Genomic DNA, 17,279 nt, shown 5'->3' with positions numbered 1-17,279 from the left:
AAAATGAGGCCGGAATGATGGGAGGCATTAACAAAAAGACTTTGTTTCTAGCGACCAGAGTACCTTTCGTTAGTGCAGCTCAGAGAACCAGACAAACATTATTAACTGTCTACAGAACCACAACAGCATTGTCACCTGGGCTGCTGTTTCACCTCTCCAGGTCGTGCCATTGGGCTACTAGGGGCATAAGGATGAAAAATAACCAGAATAAAATGGGAAATACCTATCAACCCCTAACCAAACTCAGAAAATTTTCAATATTAAAATGAACTTAAGTTTACAAAAATTGCCTGATAAGGTGGTGGTGCAGTGGACAGAGCATCAACCTAGGATGCTGAGGGCTCAGGTTTGAAACCCCGAGGTTGCTGGTTTAAGCACAGACTCACCAGCTTGAGCATAGGGTTGCTGGCTTGAGCACGGGATCATAGACATGACCCCATGGTCATTGGCTTGAGCCCAAAGGTTGCTGGCTTGAAGCCCAAGGTCACTGGCTTGAGCCCAAGGTTGCTGGCTTAAGCAAGTGGTCCCTGGCTCAGCTGGAGCCCCCCAGACAAGGCACATATGAGAAAGCAATCAACGAACAACTAAAGTGATGGAACTATGAGTTGATGCTTCTCATTTCTCTCCTTTCCTGTCTGTCTCTAAAACAGAGGTTCTCAACCTTTCTAATGCCGTGACCCCGCAATACAGTTCCTCATGTTGCGGTGACCCCAAACCAAAAAATAATTTTGGTGGCTACTTCATAACTGTAATTTTGCTACAGTTATGATTCGGAATGTATTCTCATTGCTTTAGGCGACCCCTGTGTTTTGGTCGTTCAACCCCCGCTAGGGTCGCGACCCACAGGTTGAGAACCGCTGCTCTAAAATAAAAAATTTTTAAAAAGCCTGACTGGGCTGTGGCGCAGTGGATAGAGCATCAGACTGGGATGCGGAAAACCCAGGTTCGAGACTCTGAGGTCGCCAGCTTGAGTGAGGGCTCATCTGGTTTGAGCAAAAAGCTCACCAGCTTGAGCCCAAGCTTGCTGGCTCAAGCAAGGGGTTACTCGGTCTGCTGAAGGCCCGCACATATGAGAAAGCTATCAATGAACAATGAAGGTGTTGCATCGTACAACGAAAAACTAATGATTGATGCTTCTCATCTCTCCATTCCTGTCTGTCTGTCCCTGTCTATCCCTCTCTCTGACTCTCTCTGTAAAAAAATAAAAAAATAAAAAATAAAAAGTTTACAAGAATTAGTTACAATTACAAATAAAGTGTTGAAACACAGAACTCACCTATACCATATTTTGCTCTACCACTTACCAGTTGTGTGACCTTGGGCAAATTACTTTACCTCTCTGTGCCACTCAGTAAAATCAAGTAAAATGAGGGTGATACTATGTCATTCATACAGTTTTTATGAGGATTAAATGAAACTGGCACATAGTAACTATCCAATAAATGCTAGCTATAAATATCCCATAAATGTTCATGTAAATTATTATTAAGATTATTATTGAGCAGACCTTGCAATTTGCAAACAACATATTTAGATTATGTAGAAAGTACTAATGGCACTCAAAGCCGCTTCTCCCCCCAAATTCACACGTCCAGTTCCCGCACTATCGGGGATGAGTTTGCCCAGCCCCAATTTTTCTACAGACTGTATATTTTTCAATTAAACCAGCCAAGATTTAGAATAAAAGAAACAAACTTCACCCTCATTCTTCCACAGCACAAAAACCACAGTTACAGCAAGCTAGTTGATAGACCTTTGTTTTTAAATCTTGGAGTTCATCTAAACAGGCTCCATATGTTGCCAAGAGCCGACACCTGCTGAGGTGAGAAACCTGGAGACAGATGTCCGACTTCCGTTTTGGTGACGGGAACAGAAAGGTTTATTTGTTTTTTAAGGGGAAAAAAAGTAAATTCAGAGGAAAACAAGCAGCATAATTTATTAGTACAACAGGAGCTCTGCTCAACTAAAGAACCAAGAGGGACGCTAAGAGACAACTATCTTTTGACTCAATGATATGTTTGTTGTAAAGATAGAGAACTTTCATGTGCATAAAAATCTTAGATATAAAATGATTCATTTTTTTCAGAAGATGAGAATAAAGACTTAGCAATCCACTGAGCTAACTGATAGAACTCCCACGGCTCCTTTTTGACTACCTGGTGAGTGAAATTGAGAAATTCACCAATAACTGAGAGAAGAAACCCTAGCAGCACCAGAAGAATAACAAACTTCTGTCCTCTCGACAACTCTTGTGTGAACACGCAGGCTACTGAGAACATCCGAAGGACTTTGCTTGGGAGCCAAAGCAAAATAAGAGCTTGTCAGAGAGATTTCCTCAATGCCTCTCCTATTTTAAAAACCCTCTGAATGTCTATGAGCTGGGCGGAAAATCTCACAATATAAACTAAGTTTTAAAAAGTCAGGACACAAAACTAAACAGAGAAGGATGTCCCCTGTTCTGTTAAAAACACCACCTATTACTATCCTTACAATACATAGATCCAAACCTATCAATATAAAAACCAAAAGCAAAAAGAGAAAGAGAGGAAATGGACACTCTCTAGGTCATAATAGTTTTTCTTTAACTTTTCTTCACTTTACAAGTTTGAAAATGCAGATGAATATACATTAATGTTATAATCAGAATGAATTCCTAACATACTCTGTAAGGCTGAAAGCTATTTAATGTATTTTTACTTACATAAAACTTATACTGTAGGGTATGTAGTTCAATGAGTACATTTCTGAGTCCACATAATGCTTTAGTCATTTCACACTAATTCAATACCAACCTTTAGTCTTTTTTTTTATTTTGAAATTAAATTTAATGGGGTGACATTGCTCAATAAGAGTACACAGGTTTCAGGTAAACATTTCTATAGCATTTGAACTGCTGATTGTATTGTATGCCTTTCACCTAAAATCAAATAATTTTCCATCACCATATATCATATTTGTCCCTCTTTACTCCCCTCCTCCCTGTCCCCTTTCTGGTAACCACTTCATTTATCTATGTATACTAATCTCGGTTTTATATTCCACCTATGTGCAAAATTACATAGTTCTTAGCTTTTTCTAATTTACTTATTTCATTTAGTATGTAAAGGTTCATCCATGTTGTCACAAATGGCACTATGTCATCATTTCTTAGGGCTGAGTAGCACTCCATAGTATATATGTACCACATCTTCTTTATCCAACCCTCTACCGAGGGACACTTCAGTTATTTCCATGTCTTGGCCATGGCTGCGATGACCATGGGCTGCATGTGTCTTTACATACCAATGTTTTTGAGTTCTTTGTGTAGATACCCATATAGGGATTGCTGGGTCGGAGGTAATTCTAGTCTTTATTTTTTGAGGAACAACCATAGTTTCTTCCATACTGGCTGTACCAGTTTACATTCCCAACAGCAGTAAATAAAGCTTAACTTTAGTCTTAAGCAAGGTAACAACCAGGAAAAAACATAACTCAAACAACTGCAGCTGCTTTATTCAAATGTCTGGCAGCGAACTACACTATCGGAGCATGCCTGGTATTGCAATCAAGGTGGTTATAACCAACTCAGGGAAATAAAAATGCCAAGCAGACCTCATGATCTAATTCATTTACTTAGCCAACAAAGCCACTATCTCAGAGTGAAACACTCCACACTAAAATTCAATTCAGCCCTATATTAGTAATAGCCCCCTCCCAAGTCTGAAGTAATTCACATGCAGCATGTAGAGTTTCCAGATAAAACAGAGAATGCGGTTTTACATAAACAACTTCCACTGTGCTACTACAGATTCATAACAAACCTCCCTTCTTCCTTTTCTTTTCTCAATACAGGAAAAGCTTAATCATACCTTGGGAAGCTCATATTCAAAATACAGTTAAATCAAAGCATTAGCAATAAAAATAAATTTAAGCAAGTACTTTCATTAACAATTCACTTCAACGTTAATCTTATTTTTCCCAAATTCATTAGGTTCTCTGACAAAAGAAAAAGCTAACTGGGATTTCACAAATAGAAAAGAAACTGGCTAAAAGACACAGAAAAATGATACAAATAAAAATATATTTACAAATAATGAAGAGCAAAGAATAATCCAAAGTCCCAGGTACAACACACGGAGGGTGGAGAACAGAAATGAACACGTTTACGTCGGCAGGATGCGATTCCGGAAGGAGGAAGAGAAACGGGTAAAAGTGGTGGTACTGGGGGAAGGGGAGGACGAGCCTTACAGAGCAGGGGTCCCCAACCCCCGGGCCGCAGACCGGTACCGGTCCATGGGCCATTTGGTACCGGTCCGCAGAGAAAGAATAAATAACTTACATTATTTCCGTTTTATTTATATTTAAGTCTGAACGATGTTTTAGTTTTAAAAAATGACCAGATTCCCTCTTACATCCACCTAAGACTCACTCTTGACGCTTGTCTCGTAAGTTCGACAATTATATTTAAAAATACCACAGTTTTTACGCCAGTTGCATAATTTTATTTTGTGCATTTATCCGTCCCACCCTAAAGGCTGGTCCGTGAAAATATTTTCTGACATTAAACCAGTCCGTGGCCCAAAAAAGATTGGGGACCACTGTTATAGAGGACAGAGAAGGAAGTGGGACTTCTCTGCATGGCTTTTTATATATTTTTTCAACAGTGTAAATGCACTGCCTATGCAATAAATTAAATGAAAATACATGCTAAGATAGTTTGGGCTATATCATAATGTAAAGAGCCCAGGCTGTGCGGTCCGGCTTCTTGGAACTCTCTGAGATGCTACAGCTAGCTACTGAGAACACTGCTATCTCCTGAGAGATGGAGGGCAGTGTCCTTGCCTAGGTGATGGTCACAGCAGCCAGACCATCAGCTGGGAAACAACAGTGCACCTCAACAGTAGTTCTCAGGTGCCAACATAATCAGGCATAATTTGATTATGCATAGATAGCACTGCCCCTACTTAATTCAATTTCCTTTGCTACATATAGAGCATGATCTCTAAGTCTTCAGAACATTTTATCAGATATCTAATACTGTCAGAGAGCTCCGTTATATTTTACCACGTGTTACTGAAATTTAAATCAGCCCCTTATTACATGGTCTTCTCCATATTACTGATAACACCTTTACCAGCTTTTAATCAGAGGAAGGGGGGGTGGCAGAGGAAAGCATAATGAATTTCCCTACATGAATAATCTAAAACAGCTTGTCTAAAAAGCAAGACATTGTTTTTCTACACCAGGAAATTTCTTGTGAAACAAATCAAAATAAGTGAAAATAAAGCAATACAAACAGAAAGAAATTTTCACCATCCACATGAAAGAAAAATCCTATACCAGAAATTTTATATTTGGTTTTTAGAATATTTTTGCATAAAATATGCTATAAGCATTTAAAAACAGTATTTTACATGTGTGGAAATGCCACCATCCCACAAATTTACAGACAAGTCTCAAAAATTAGATTTTTTTTTTTTTTTTTTTTTTGTATTTTTCTGAAGCTGGAAACGGGGAGGGACAGTCAGAGAGACTCCCGCATGCGCCCGACCAGGATCCACCCAGCACGCCCACCAGGGGTTGATGCTCTGCCCACCAGGGGGCGATGCTCTGCCCCTCCGGGGCGTTGCTCTGCCGTGACCAGAGCCACTCTAGCGCCTGGGGCAGAGGCCAAGGAGCCATCCCCAGCGCTCGGGCCATCTTTGCTCCAATGGAGCCTTGGCTGTGGGAGGGGAAGAGAGAGACAGAGAGGAAGGAGGGGAGGGGGGTGGAGAAGCAAATGGGCGCTTCTCCTATGTGCCCTGGCCGGGAATCGAACCCGGGTCCCCCGCACGCCAGGCCGACGCTCTACCACTGAGCCAACCAGCCAGGGCCTCAAAAATTAGATATATCTTCTAAAAATCCAATTTAAATTGGTTATTTAGAATTCAAAAGATTTTGTCCTAGAAATAAGTAAATGACGGTTAATTCTATTAATTATTCATTTATATATTTAATCATCCACACAAAACTGTGAAGGACCTGAAGGAAGGACCCTGTCCTTTTTTCTTTCTTTTTTAAGTGAAAGGAGGGGAGATAGAAAGATAGACTCCCGCATGCGTCCCTACCAGCATCCACCTGGCAAACCCCATCTGGGGCCAATGCTCAATTCAACGAAGCTGTTTTTAGCACCTGAGGCTGACAGGCTTGGACCAACCACCAAACTATCCTCAGCACACAGGGCCAATGCTTGAATCAATCAAGCCACTGGCTGTGGGAGAGGAAGAGGGAGAGAAGGGGTGAGAGAGGGGGAAAGATTAAGATGGTAGCTTCTCCCGTGTGCACTGACCGGGAATAGAACCCGGACATCCATTCACCTGGCCGAGTTCTATCCACTGAGTCAAGTGGCCAGAGCCAAAAGAACCCTGTTTTATTCATCTTTTAATCCTCACCAATCAGCACTAGCAGAATAACCCGAAATATACTTCCTGAATGAATGACTATCCTGCCACCCTCAATGGCCAAGATTCCTGACATACAACATAGACTGGTGTTTCCAAAACTTGGTTAACCAGAATCACCTGAGGGAACCTGTTAGCCAGGCCTGTTCCTGGCCTCACCCAAGACCTGCTGACTCAGAATCTCCAGAATCCTGGGGAGTCTGTTTTTAAACAAGCCCCCTGTGCACCTGATGCTTCAGAAACCATGGGGAACAGGATGAATGAAACAGTGTGAACAAGCCAAGGAATGGATGCCCAAGGAAAACTGAGGTCTAGGCTAAGCCACTGCAGTTCTGAGAGGGAACAGGAAATCAGACAGCAGTCGGGTTTCGGCTGTGACAGCCCCCCTAGGCAACTGAGGCCAAAGAAAACCTAGGGAGCTAAGTGGGAGCTGAGCTGGGTCAGCAGTTCTTACAATAGGAGGAAACGGAGGTGAAAAGGGCTTTGAGAAAGAGGACGTCCACATAAAGACCCCCAAGAGAAGAGCTGGCTCCCTCCCCCACCTCACAGGCCAAACCCCTGGGAGGCAGAAAGAACCCACCACCCTTCCTGCGGTCCTGCAGGGAACTACATCGACTTTATGGATATGCTTTAGGATCCCTGGCCAGAAGGCTCCAGTTTTCAAATCCGAAGTATTTTACGCACAAGTCTGAGACAAGCGGTCGGTCCTCTGCGCTTGGTCAGCTTTCATCTACCAGGCTTCGGCTGAGCTGTGTCACACCGACTGGGCCATCTGTGGCAATATATGGACATCAATGTACACACAGATGTTAACTCAGCCTTCTCTGTCATCGAAACAACAGTAAATGTTAAGTGGATGATAGTTATGAGCCAGGCACGATGCTAAGTACTTCACATGCATGTCTCAAATTTCTTGGCCATCTGCTAGTAGTTTGAGAGGTTTCAAAACAAAAAGCGGAAAAGAAAGGAAAAGACCAAAAGACTTAAGGTTTCTTTCCCTCAGATATCTGACAGGCTTTTGCTGTATCTTCTTGGCATTGGTTTTCCTCATGTGAATACAGAATGTCATAATCAGAAGAGACAGTACCGGAGGGAGGTTAGGAGACGAGCCTGCCTGGGTTCGCAACCCAGCTCTATCGCTTACTAGCTGTGAATGAGAGCAACAGATTCTTAGCTGTGTCATCTGTCAAACAAACATAACAAGTACCCAGCTCAAAGGACTGTTGTACATTTTAAAATACCTGGCCTACGGCAAATGCTCACTAGCTGTCTGTATTATTAGGCAATACAAAGTCACCAAAAATATAACCCAAGACCAGAAACTGGATCGTCTCTGCTGTCCAGATACTGACATCAGCAATGTCACTCACTGATGGCTGAGTGATACTAAATGCTTCCACAGACCTGTTGTTTAATCCACACGAAAGGGGACCAAGACTGGGCCCTCCAGGGCTTTTTCTCAGAAGAGCCTTCACTCAAAAACAGAAGCTTCATCTTTTTCGCTGCAAGTGTCTTAAGTGTTTCTAACAAACCTAACATCAGCATCATCCCGTAGATTTTTAACTTCAAATCCTGCAGAATTAATTCATCCCCGGATATGAACCAATTTGAGGAGAAACGGAATTAAATAATTAAGTCAACTACTAAGTGCCTACTTAGTTGCAAATCACTTTTTTTGTTTAAAACGTGACTTTTTAAAAGATATTAAAATGAGAGCCAGAGGAAAACACTATTATTTTTCTGTTTCTGAATTTTCTTCCAAATAGTAAGAGTCTCAACTATTTCTCTCATCAAATTTTTTTCATTTGCTAGTCTCAATCCTAAAATACACATAGATGAAATCTTAATATTGGCTTTTCCTCTAATATGAAAGAAAACTAGAATGTTGCTAGATAAATCATTTCAGCCTAAATGTAGGTAGCTTTATATACCAGGTTATTACCGTTTCAGTGCCCAGGAGTCAATGAGTCAATTGCTGTTCTGGCTTAAATGATACACTCTCATAATTAAAAAAAAAAAAAAAAAAAAAAAAAAAAAACTCAATTTTTAGACATCTGACACATGGTAATGAATTTAAACAATTATTTTTTTCATAATGATGTATCACTCTTTAAAGATGAAGAGAAGGGCCTGACCGGGCGGTGGCTCAGTGGATAGAGCGCCGGACTAGGATGCAGACGACCCAGGTTTGAGACTCCAAGGTCCCCAGCTTGAGCACAGGCTCATCTGGTTTGAGCAAAAAGCTCACCAGCTTGCACCCAAGGTCGCTGGCTCGAGCAAGGGGTTACTTGGTCTGCTGAAGGCCTGCGGTCAAGGCACATATGAGAAAGCAATCAATGAACAACTAAGGTGTCGCAATGAGCAACGAAAAACTGATTGATGCTTCTCATCTCTCTGTTCCTGTCTGTCTGTCCCTGTCTATCCCTCTTTCTGTCTCTGTAAAAAAAAAAAGAGAGAGAGAGAGAGAGAGAGAGAGAAGGTCATGAATGGACTGTGGGTAGGATATAAAAAATTTGAAACAGTACCTTCATGCTGTTTATAAAATGACTAACCCCTCTAGATGTAAAGCTCCATACACTCCACGCTGGTAAAATGTGAGTTGAAAGAGTCCAGATAGTCATGAAGAGTTTATTTCAGACCCCAAAACTTTTTTTAAGCCCCAGTCATAGGCATTAGAGAAGGACTATTGACCAAAGTCATACATACAGGATTACCTGAGCTACCGCTACGATCAGCTAGCAACCCCTTGTTAGAATTACAAAATGCCAAAGTGGAAAAGGCCAACAGAGGTTCATTTAGTCAGTCTCTATTTTACAGATAAGGAAACTGAGGCCTGGAGGTGTTGAACAAATTGCTCAAGATCTGCATTAGAAAATGGCAGAGATGAAGTCAAACTCAAGGCTCCAGATTCTCGAGCCAGTGGGCTTTCCCATCTATGTCAATGCTCCTCAAGTGCTTAAAAAAGGTGGCTCCACAGGGCTTTGGGAGGGTCTGGGAATCCCTAACTTTACCACAAGCGCCCTGCAATTCTTAAGGTCAAGCAAGTTCGCAACATGCCGCTTCATCGCACTCCGCCTCCTGAACCTGAGGTGCGGCAGCTCAGCTGTCAGTTTCTGTTAATACATTTAGGGCCCTTCCAGGGATTAGAGGAGGGTGGAGACCAGATTCCCAGCCCAGCATCCTCCCTAGTATGTGGTATGTTTCAATGAAAGCAAGTCCTGTGCCAATTTCACCAGAAAAGCAAACATTTATCAGCAGGGAGGCACAAAAACAATCCACAACCTGTTCTTCAAAGAGCAGTTGTCTCCAGTCTCTGTCTTTAGAACTCTGTCTGACAAGCACCTTGCACAGAAGGTTCATTCTGAAGAAGCAAATATATTCTGACATCAGGACCAACCAACCCCAGGGTTGGGTCAAGGGACATTTCCTTTTAAGGGACAACAATGCAGCTTGAGTACTTACTACCCAGCATGTATTAAGGCTCTGGTGTCTGCCTAACACAGACACTAAAAACTCATACCTTGTTTATGCAGAGTGCCCACCTAATCTGTCTGCCAACCAGCTGTCTTCAACACTATTCATCTCACGAAACTCGCTCACACGCTCCCAAGGAGCGCCACGTACAGGTGCACAGGCTGAGAGCCACGCTGACCCTGTAGGAGCACCATTAGCACACACTCACGTGTGAATGGTATCCCCTATCGTTGGGCAACAAAATATATATAAATCTCCCTAAACTTGTACACTTCTAGAATCTAGGAGGAAAAAATCTGCTTTTCTGCACTATAAGAAAAAAAGCCAGAAAGTCATCTCTTCTCCTATTCTGTTTCTTTTTTTTTTTTAATTTTTTTTTAATTTTTTATTTATTCATTTTAGAGAGGAGAGAGAGAGAGAGAGAAAGGCGGGAGGAGTAGGAAGCATCAACTCCCATATGTGCCTTGACCAGACAAGTGCAGGTTTTGAACTGGCGACCTCAGCATTCCAGGTCGACACTTTATCCACTGCGCCACCACAGGTCAGGCCTCCTATTCTGTTTCAACAATTACATTTTATATTCACCCCGGAAGTCTCAAGGTGAAGTGGAAAGAGTTCTGGCCTAGAAATCAGAAGACTGTCTTCTATATGCCTCTTACTGGTTCCACAACTTCCATTTCTTTGTCTGTAAAATGGATATAACACAACTGGGCCTTACTACCTTATAAGGCTTTTTACTCAAACAATGAATCTAAAAAATATTTTTTCATTCATAAAAGCACTACATAAAAATAGTGTTATTATTAATTATAAAAAGAAACAAATCACACGGGGCTAAAAAAAATCAAACAGGACTGACTACCTGCTTCAGTACCTATTGATTTCTATGTAGCAAAGTCTGTTTTGATTGTTTACAGAGCCAACATGGAAACGCTATCCAAATTTCTTGCTGCTGTCACTACTTTCAATGAGAATAAAGTTTGACTTTCACAGAAAGGAATGGAGTGGGGGTTAAGCACAGAAACCTTAAAAAGGTAGACGGTTTATTTTTCATGTGTTTTTAAAACATAATTGTCTTGATCATTTAGATGAGCAGGAATCAATAATCGCAACCCCTCCCAAAAATTTCTGTAGTTATTCTTCCTGACACTGAGCATTAAGAAGCTATGTATTAGTTCAGTTCAAATATCTACTGAGCTGGGCCCCTCCAGGCATTGCTGTGAGCTTCGGTGCCCTCCAGGAACTCGCTGTCTACAGAGGGGAACAGAAGTGAACACACAATTCCAATCCACACTGGTGGAGGCAGTGATGGAGGTACATACCTGACGCCCGTGCCGGATGCCCTGGAGCACTCCCTCCAACCGGGCGATTTAGGGAAAGCAGTAAGGGTGCTTTTAAAGCATTTAAGGATGAGTAGGAGAAAAACAGGAATGTGCATCCTCCCCAATTTATGACAAAAAACTATTCTGAGTTTCTACCCATAAGATTTTGAGGAATGGCAAACTTGATGAAATATTTCTTCGCATCACTGAGACCAGCAGGGCTGGCCCACAGGACCAAAATGCTGTTTCTGTACTGCAAAATTAAAGCCCACAGGTTTTTAAAATAGCTCCACTCACAGTCTGTATTATTGGTGGAAACCCACCAAGCAACGAAATATTGTATGTGCCATTATTCCCCATGTATAAGACACTCCCATGTATAGACACAGCTTGATTTGGGGGCCTGAAATTTGGGAAAAAATGTATTACGTGAAGTTATTGAACTCAAGTTTTATTCATCATAAAATTCATACAACTCCTCATCACTGTCAAAACTCCCCCATCCATTAGCTTGTCCTCATCTGTGTCTGATGACGAATCAGTCTTCAACAATGAATGCAAAAACAAGCACGAAAAAGTGGGAAATGCAAGTAAAAAAAATCTACAACCACTGTATAAGATACACCCAGTTTTTAGACCCAAAATTTTCCCCCAAAATGTGCGTCTCATACATGGGGAAAGATGGTAGAATCCAGGCGCACTCTGGCTTCCGTGAGCTGCTCGGTTTAGTTACTTGCTCCTGGGGAGACTCATTAAAAAGTTTATCTGACAAGAAGGGGTGAAATGAAGTCACGTTATCCCTGGGACTGTTTACTGAATGCATTTGAACTCTGCTTCCCATTTCCACAGGATTCTAAAGGAAAGGACACAGCAGAGGGCCAGCAGGCGAGCCCATCTCAGCACATAACCTGGGCACATCACCTCAACTCTCTTGGGCTCCATTTCCTCTCTTGTTAGGGGCTCATGAAATATAAACCTAAAAGTAATACAAAATAATACTGAACATAAACTGTAATTGAAAAATAAAAAATTTTTAAAAGAGTTCATGAAATAGATGGTCTTTACAGACAAATCCAAATCTAAAAATCTACATGTCCATTACAATAAAGGATGTTACTCTGGCCAGAAAGGGTACCAAAATGACTTCAAAATGTAGTTTTTACTGGAATAGGGTTTGACGTATCTTTTAAAAAGAATCTTGACAGAAGCTAAATGAAAAAATGTACAGGTGTTTCACTTCTTTGTAGCATATAAAAAAGTGTGTGAAGGTGAAAAACCACAAAAACTAACATCTTTATAGTTCAACTGTACTTTCTTCTCTGTACATACACTTCTACTCTTAGATATAACTACATTCAATAAAAGCCGCCTTCTTCAATCATAAAAAAAAAAGAAAAGAAAAACGGCCTGACCAGGCAGTGGCGCAGTGGATAGAGCATCCGTCTGGGACGCGGAGGACCCAGGTTCGAGACCTCAAGGTCTCCAGCTTGAGCACAGGCTCATCTGGTTTGAGCAAAAAGCTCACCAGCTTGGTCCCAAGGTCGCTGGCTCAAGCAAGGGGTTACTCGGTCTGCTGAAGGCCTGCGGTCAAGGCACATATGAGAAAGCAACCAATGAACAACTAAGATGTTGCAACGGCAACAAAAAGCTGATGATTGATGCTTCTCATCTCTCTCCGTTCCTGTCTGTCCCTATCTATCCCTCTCTCTGTTCCTGTAAAAAAAAGAAAAAACAAACAAAAAAACTGATGAGCCAGGTTTTCTGGTGTGAAATCAAAACTATTTAAGAGTCAAAAGATTTTAAAACTTGTGAAAGGTTTTCAAAAGAGCTACTGCAGTCCCTTAGGACAACCTTAGTTTAGGGAATTTGGGGGGGGGGGGTGTATTGGTGCATATGTACACAAAGACAGAAAAGTGGTATGTTTAGAAAACAAAACTAGCAAATGAAAGAGTCCGTGACCTTCAGGGAGTTTTTTCTTGTTTCTTAATTCCCACAATAGATCAGTTTACCTAGATCTGCCTCATCGCATCATTCCTCAAGGGTAAAAGTCTCCTTCACCCACACAGACACGCCACACAGAAAAGGAATAGAAGCAACTAGTGATTAGGGAGATGACGGTGACATTCCACTAGGACAGTATATGCATGAGACCGTTATTCACATTAAGCACGTATCTTCTGCCCGTGTCCAACAAATTTTGAGGCCCCTTTGGTTTTAGCACCACCCCCACTTCTGACAGTTTTATGTTTTGTTTGGGGTTTAGTTTTTTTTGCTTGTTTCTGGGTTTTTTGGTTGGAATTGGGGGCAGGGCGACTCTCCCTGATTGGGAACTGTCCACAACTTACAAGGAAGCGTTGACGGCACAATGAAAGAGTTGAACTGTAAAATGTAAAACCATCAAATGGTAACTTCAGTACTTGAAGATGTATTCTAGCAAGCAACTGCATTTCATATTAAAGTACTGAAAACCTGAATTCAACTCTTCCAGTTGTAAGGTGGTTAAAGTACAGCTAAGTTCTAAGAGGGAAAAACATGGAAAACTAGCTATTAGAGACTGTCTCTGAAATGGTTCTACGACAGTATTTCATCCAGAGTTACTGAAATCTCCGAGTGTGTTACACCAACACCTCCCCTCCCACCCTGCAATTCATCAAGCAGTTTCAATTTATTCTTTATTCTCAGGATCGTGATCAAGTCCACGTACTAAAAAGGGGAGAAAACACACTAACATCAACTGAAAGTTTCTCTGCTTTGAGCCAGCAGGAAATTCCAGTTACTGCATTCACTGGAGCTATGTAGTTAAGCTGCTGAAATGAAATGGGTGCTTAGAGAGATCACTACGTAGGGGCTTAGACTTGATTTGCGGGGTTGGAAGAGGTCAAAGATGAATGGAATTCAGAGTCTAAGCTCAAGGTCAAGGCCCTACTGAGTCACAAAGAGATGGTCAAGGACAGACAGACAAAGATTGATACCAAAAAAGAAAAGCCTAAACTAACTCTGCACTTGTTGGTAGGTGAGAAGACCGGTACCTGGTGGCCAAAGAAGGGACGAGCAGTCCCAACGCTCCATGAGATCCCGAGACTTACAAACATCCTCCTAAGTCTCGGAGCTGCAATCACTATTACCCATACCTACACTGTCCCGTGGCTCTGGAACAGGTTACCTTCGCTGACCCTTTGCCCAGGATCTTGGCTCCTCCTCTGTGTACAGAGCCCCAGGGTCTGTTCTCAGTCTCCCACCCAGAGCGAAGCACCCGGCGGGGGCAGGGCCTCCCCAATTCCTCCTCTCTGCGCCCACTGCTGCTAGGCGGCCAACAACCTCCCGGAATCCCAGAGTCGGAGTGAGTCGGCGAGTGCCGCACGTGCCTGCCACCTGCCCGGCCGCCCTGTCTCGTGTCAGGCTCCCCCCACGGAGAGCCAGACACTCGCGAGGGTCCGGGGGTCCAGGGATCCGGGGCTGCGCGTGGCAGCCCAAGAGCCGGCCCGGGGCCGCCAGGGGGCGGGAGGGAGCAGCTCTCCGGGCACCTCCCCGCTCGTTCCCCTCCCCCGGCCCGCGGGCAACTCACGGATTTTCACTCGGCGGTGGTCGAGGCGCGCGGCGGCGGCGTGCAGGGCGTCGAGGCGGTGGTGCAGCGCGGCGGTGCGGAGGCCCAGCGCGGCCGCCTGGCCCTCGAGCTCGCCGAAGATGTCCCCGGCGCACCGCGACAGGTCGGCGAGCTGCGCCAGCAGGCAGACCAGGGCGTGCGAGCTGACCTGTTCCAGCGAGCGGAAGAGTGGCGCGCCCGTGGCCCCGGCCGCCTCGGGCCGGCGCAGCCGCGCGGGCTCCACGCTCCTCGGGTGGAAGGGCATGGCCGGGGGCGGGCGGCTCGCGCTTGGGCTCGCGGCGACGCGGGCCGCCCGGGGCCAGCAGAGCCCTTAAGCCGCCCCCCGTCGGCGCGGGGCGCGAGTCCGCATCCAACACAAAGAAAAGTCTCGGGCAGCGGCGGGCGGCGAGGGGCAGCCTGGAGGCGCTGCCGCTGGGAGAGCGGGAGGACGGCCCGACGGGCGCGCGGGCAGAGGAGCCGGCGGCAGCCCGGGCGGTCGCGGGGAAGAGCTCTGGACGGTCCGAGCAGCGGCCGCCTGGCGCCCGGCGGCGTCCCTCCGCCCGCCGGGGGCTGGGGGCCGGGGCCGCGCGGCGAGAGGAAGGGCCGGAGCCAGCTCCCGGGCGGGGGGCGCGGCGGCCGCAGTGGCGAGCGGAGCCGCGAGTCCCGCTGAAGTTTGCAGGGAGGCAGGAAAGCGCCGGCGGCTCCTTCCCTCCCTCCCGATTGGAGAGGGAGGAGGAAGCGAGGGAAGTGCCGCCGACACCGGGCGAGAGGGAGGGGAGGCGAAAGAAAGGAAAGGGGGAGGAGAAAAGGGCCGGCCCGGGGAACCACCTGCGGCTCCCGCGGCCGCCGCGCCCTGCGCCCACGGGAGGTGGCGGCCCCGCGCCTCAGCGCACCCTGCCGGGCCAGGCACGGCCGCACAGCCCGGGGCTCCCGCGGCGCCGCCCCGCTCCCCTCCGACGCCCACCGGCCGCTGGGCCGGGTCCTCGCCAGTTCCCCGGGCCCGGCGCGGGGAGGGGTGGGGCGTAGCGTGGGCGCCGCGGAGGCGGAGGCGCCGGCCCGGCGGAGGCGAGCCCCGCTGGGCTGCTCACCTGTGCTCCTGCCCGCGGGGGCCCTGAGTCAGGAGCGCCCAGCCCCACGGGAAACGCCCGGAGGGCCCCATGGATCCACCTGATCTCTCCAAGCCCCACTCTGGAAGGTGCCAAGGCTTCCGGACGCTGGGGGACCTAAAAGAGGACCTGAAATCGTCCAGTAGCCAAGGATTCGGTAGCGGACTAGGTGTCCTCCCGATAGAAAAACCTCTTTTGGGGATTGGTGCGGGACGTGAACGGGGTGGAGTTCAAGAGACGACTTCTTAACAAAGTGGTCTCTAACTGTAAAGGCCCCAGCTGAAGTGTGCCGAATGTAGGTTTTCCCCCAAGTACGAGATTGGGATGGAAAGGGGTGTGTGGAACCCGAACTTAGAACCCTGAGTTTGGTTCCTGGAAGACTGTTAAGCTAAAGGCTATTGATATCATGGTTATGGGATACCCACTAACTCAAACCTTCTGGTTAGAAGTATTTGAGAAGACTCAGTCCAATATCCCGAGGCTCAAGTCCCACTTACCGCTATGTTTGCTCAGAAAAGGAATCTCCACTTCTTTGGTTTCTGCCCCCCAAGTGACCCAAACTGCTGCACTGTTGGAACTGGCTGCAGTTTGGGAATTGGGTGTTCCAAAGCCGTGCTGATTGCACTGCAAAGTGGATTCCCTCTTCGAAGGAAGACAGCGAAATGCAACACAGGCCTGAGAGAGAGAGCATCGCCACAGGAAATTTAGTAGACAGAAATGTTTTTTGGTCTTTCCCTGTTGCGCAGAGATCTTTTTTCACAATATGGGCAAATATGGTCTCATAGTCACTGACCACCTTCAGGGTTGTTATGGAGTACATAGGAGCTTCTGCTGTCAATGAAAAAAAAATGCTCTGAAATGTATCAAGCACTGCATAAACATCAGGTACAGTATAAAAGCGAGCTGTTTCCTCAAGAAATATTTATTGAGTGCCTGTGTGTGCTGGAGATGTGTGCAGAGCTGGCTGGCTCCATCCCTGCCACCATGAGGCTCCAAGCTAGTGGGCCACACAAATCATCTTTCAGTTAGATACCATACAATCCACTTATTTAAAGGGTACATTTCAGTGTTTTTTAGTATAGTCACAGGCATATAAACATCACCATAATCAATTTTAAGACATTTAATCATACCCTCTATCCCCCACCCACCCAAAAGAAACAATTATCTTTAGTATTCACTAGTTTTTTGTTTTGTTTCTATGTATCTGCCTCTTCTGGACAATTCATATAAAGGAAATCACACAATATGTGCCCTTGTGTGTCTGCCTTCTTTCCCTTAACATAAGGGTCACCCATGTTGTACCATATATCAGTACTTAATTCCTTTTGACGGCTGAATAATGTTCCATTGTATGGATATACCAATGTTGTTT

The 17,279-nt window shown here is 45.1% G+C and overlaps 1 protein-coding gene across 2 annotated transcripts in view; it reads right to left on the bottom strand.

The window, feature by feature from the left end:
• Window positions 1-15,410, bottom strand: part of NHSL1 (NHS like 1) — a 232,670-nt gene extending 217,260 nt beyond the window's left edge. The window contains exon 1 of one of the 2 annotated variants that reach the window (XM_066373127.1): window positions 14,781-15,410. In XM_066373127.1, coding sequence (XP_066229224.1) covers window positions 14,781-15,063 — 283 coding nt within the window. In that variant the 5' untranslated portion in view covers window positions 15,064-15,410. The remainder of the gene's footprint in view (window positions 1-14,780) is intronic. The other variant, XM_066373125.1, reaches the window with a different exon arrangement.
• Between the last annotated feature and the right edge of the window lie 1,869 nt (window positions 15,411-17,279).

Source organism: Saccopteryx leptura, chromosome 3, assembly GCF_036850995.1.
Source record: "Saccopteryx leptura isolate mSacLep1 chromosome 3, mSacLep1_pri_phased_curated, whole genome shotgun sequence".
NCBI lineage: Eukaryota > Metazoa > Chordata > Mammalia > Chiroptera > Emballonuridae > Saccopteryx > Saccopteryx leptura.
Note: the sequence above shows the minus strand (reverse complement) of the source record. Positions and strands in the feature narration are given on the sequence as shown.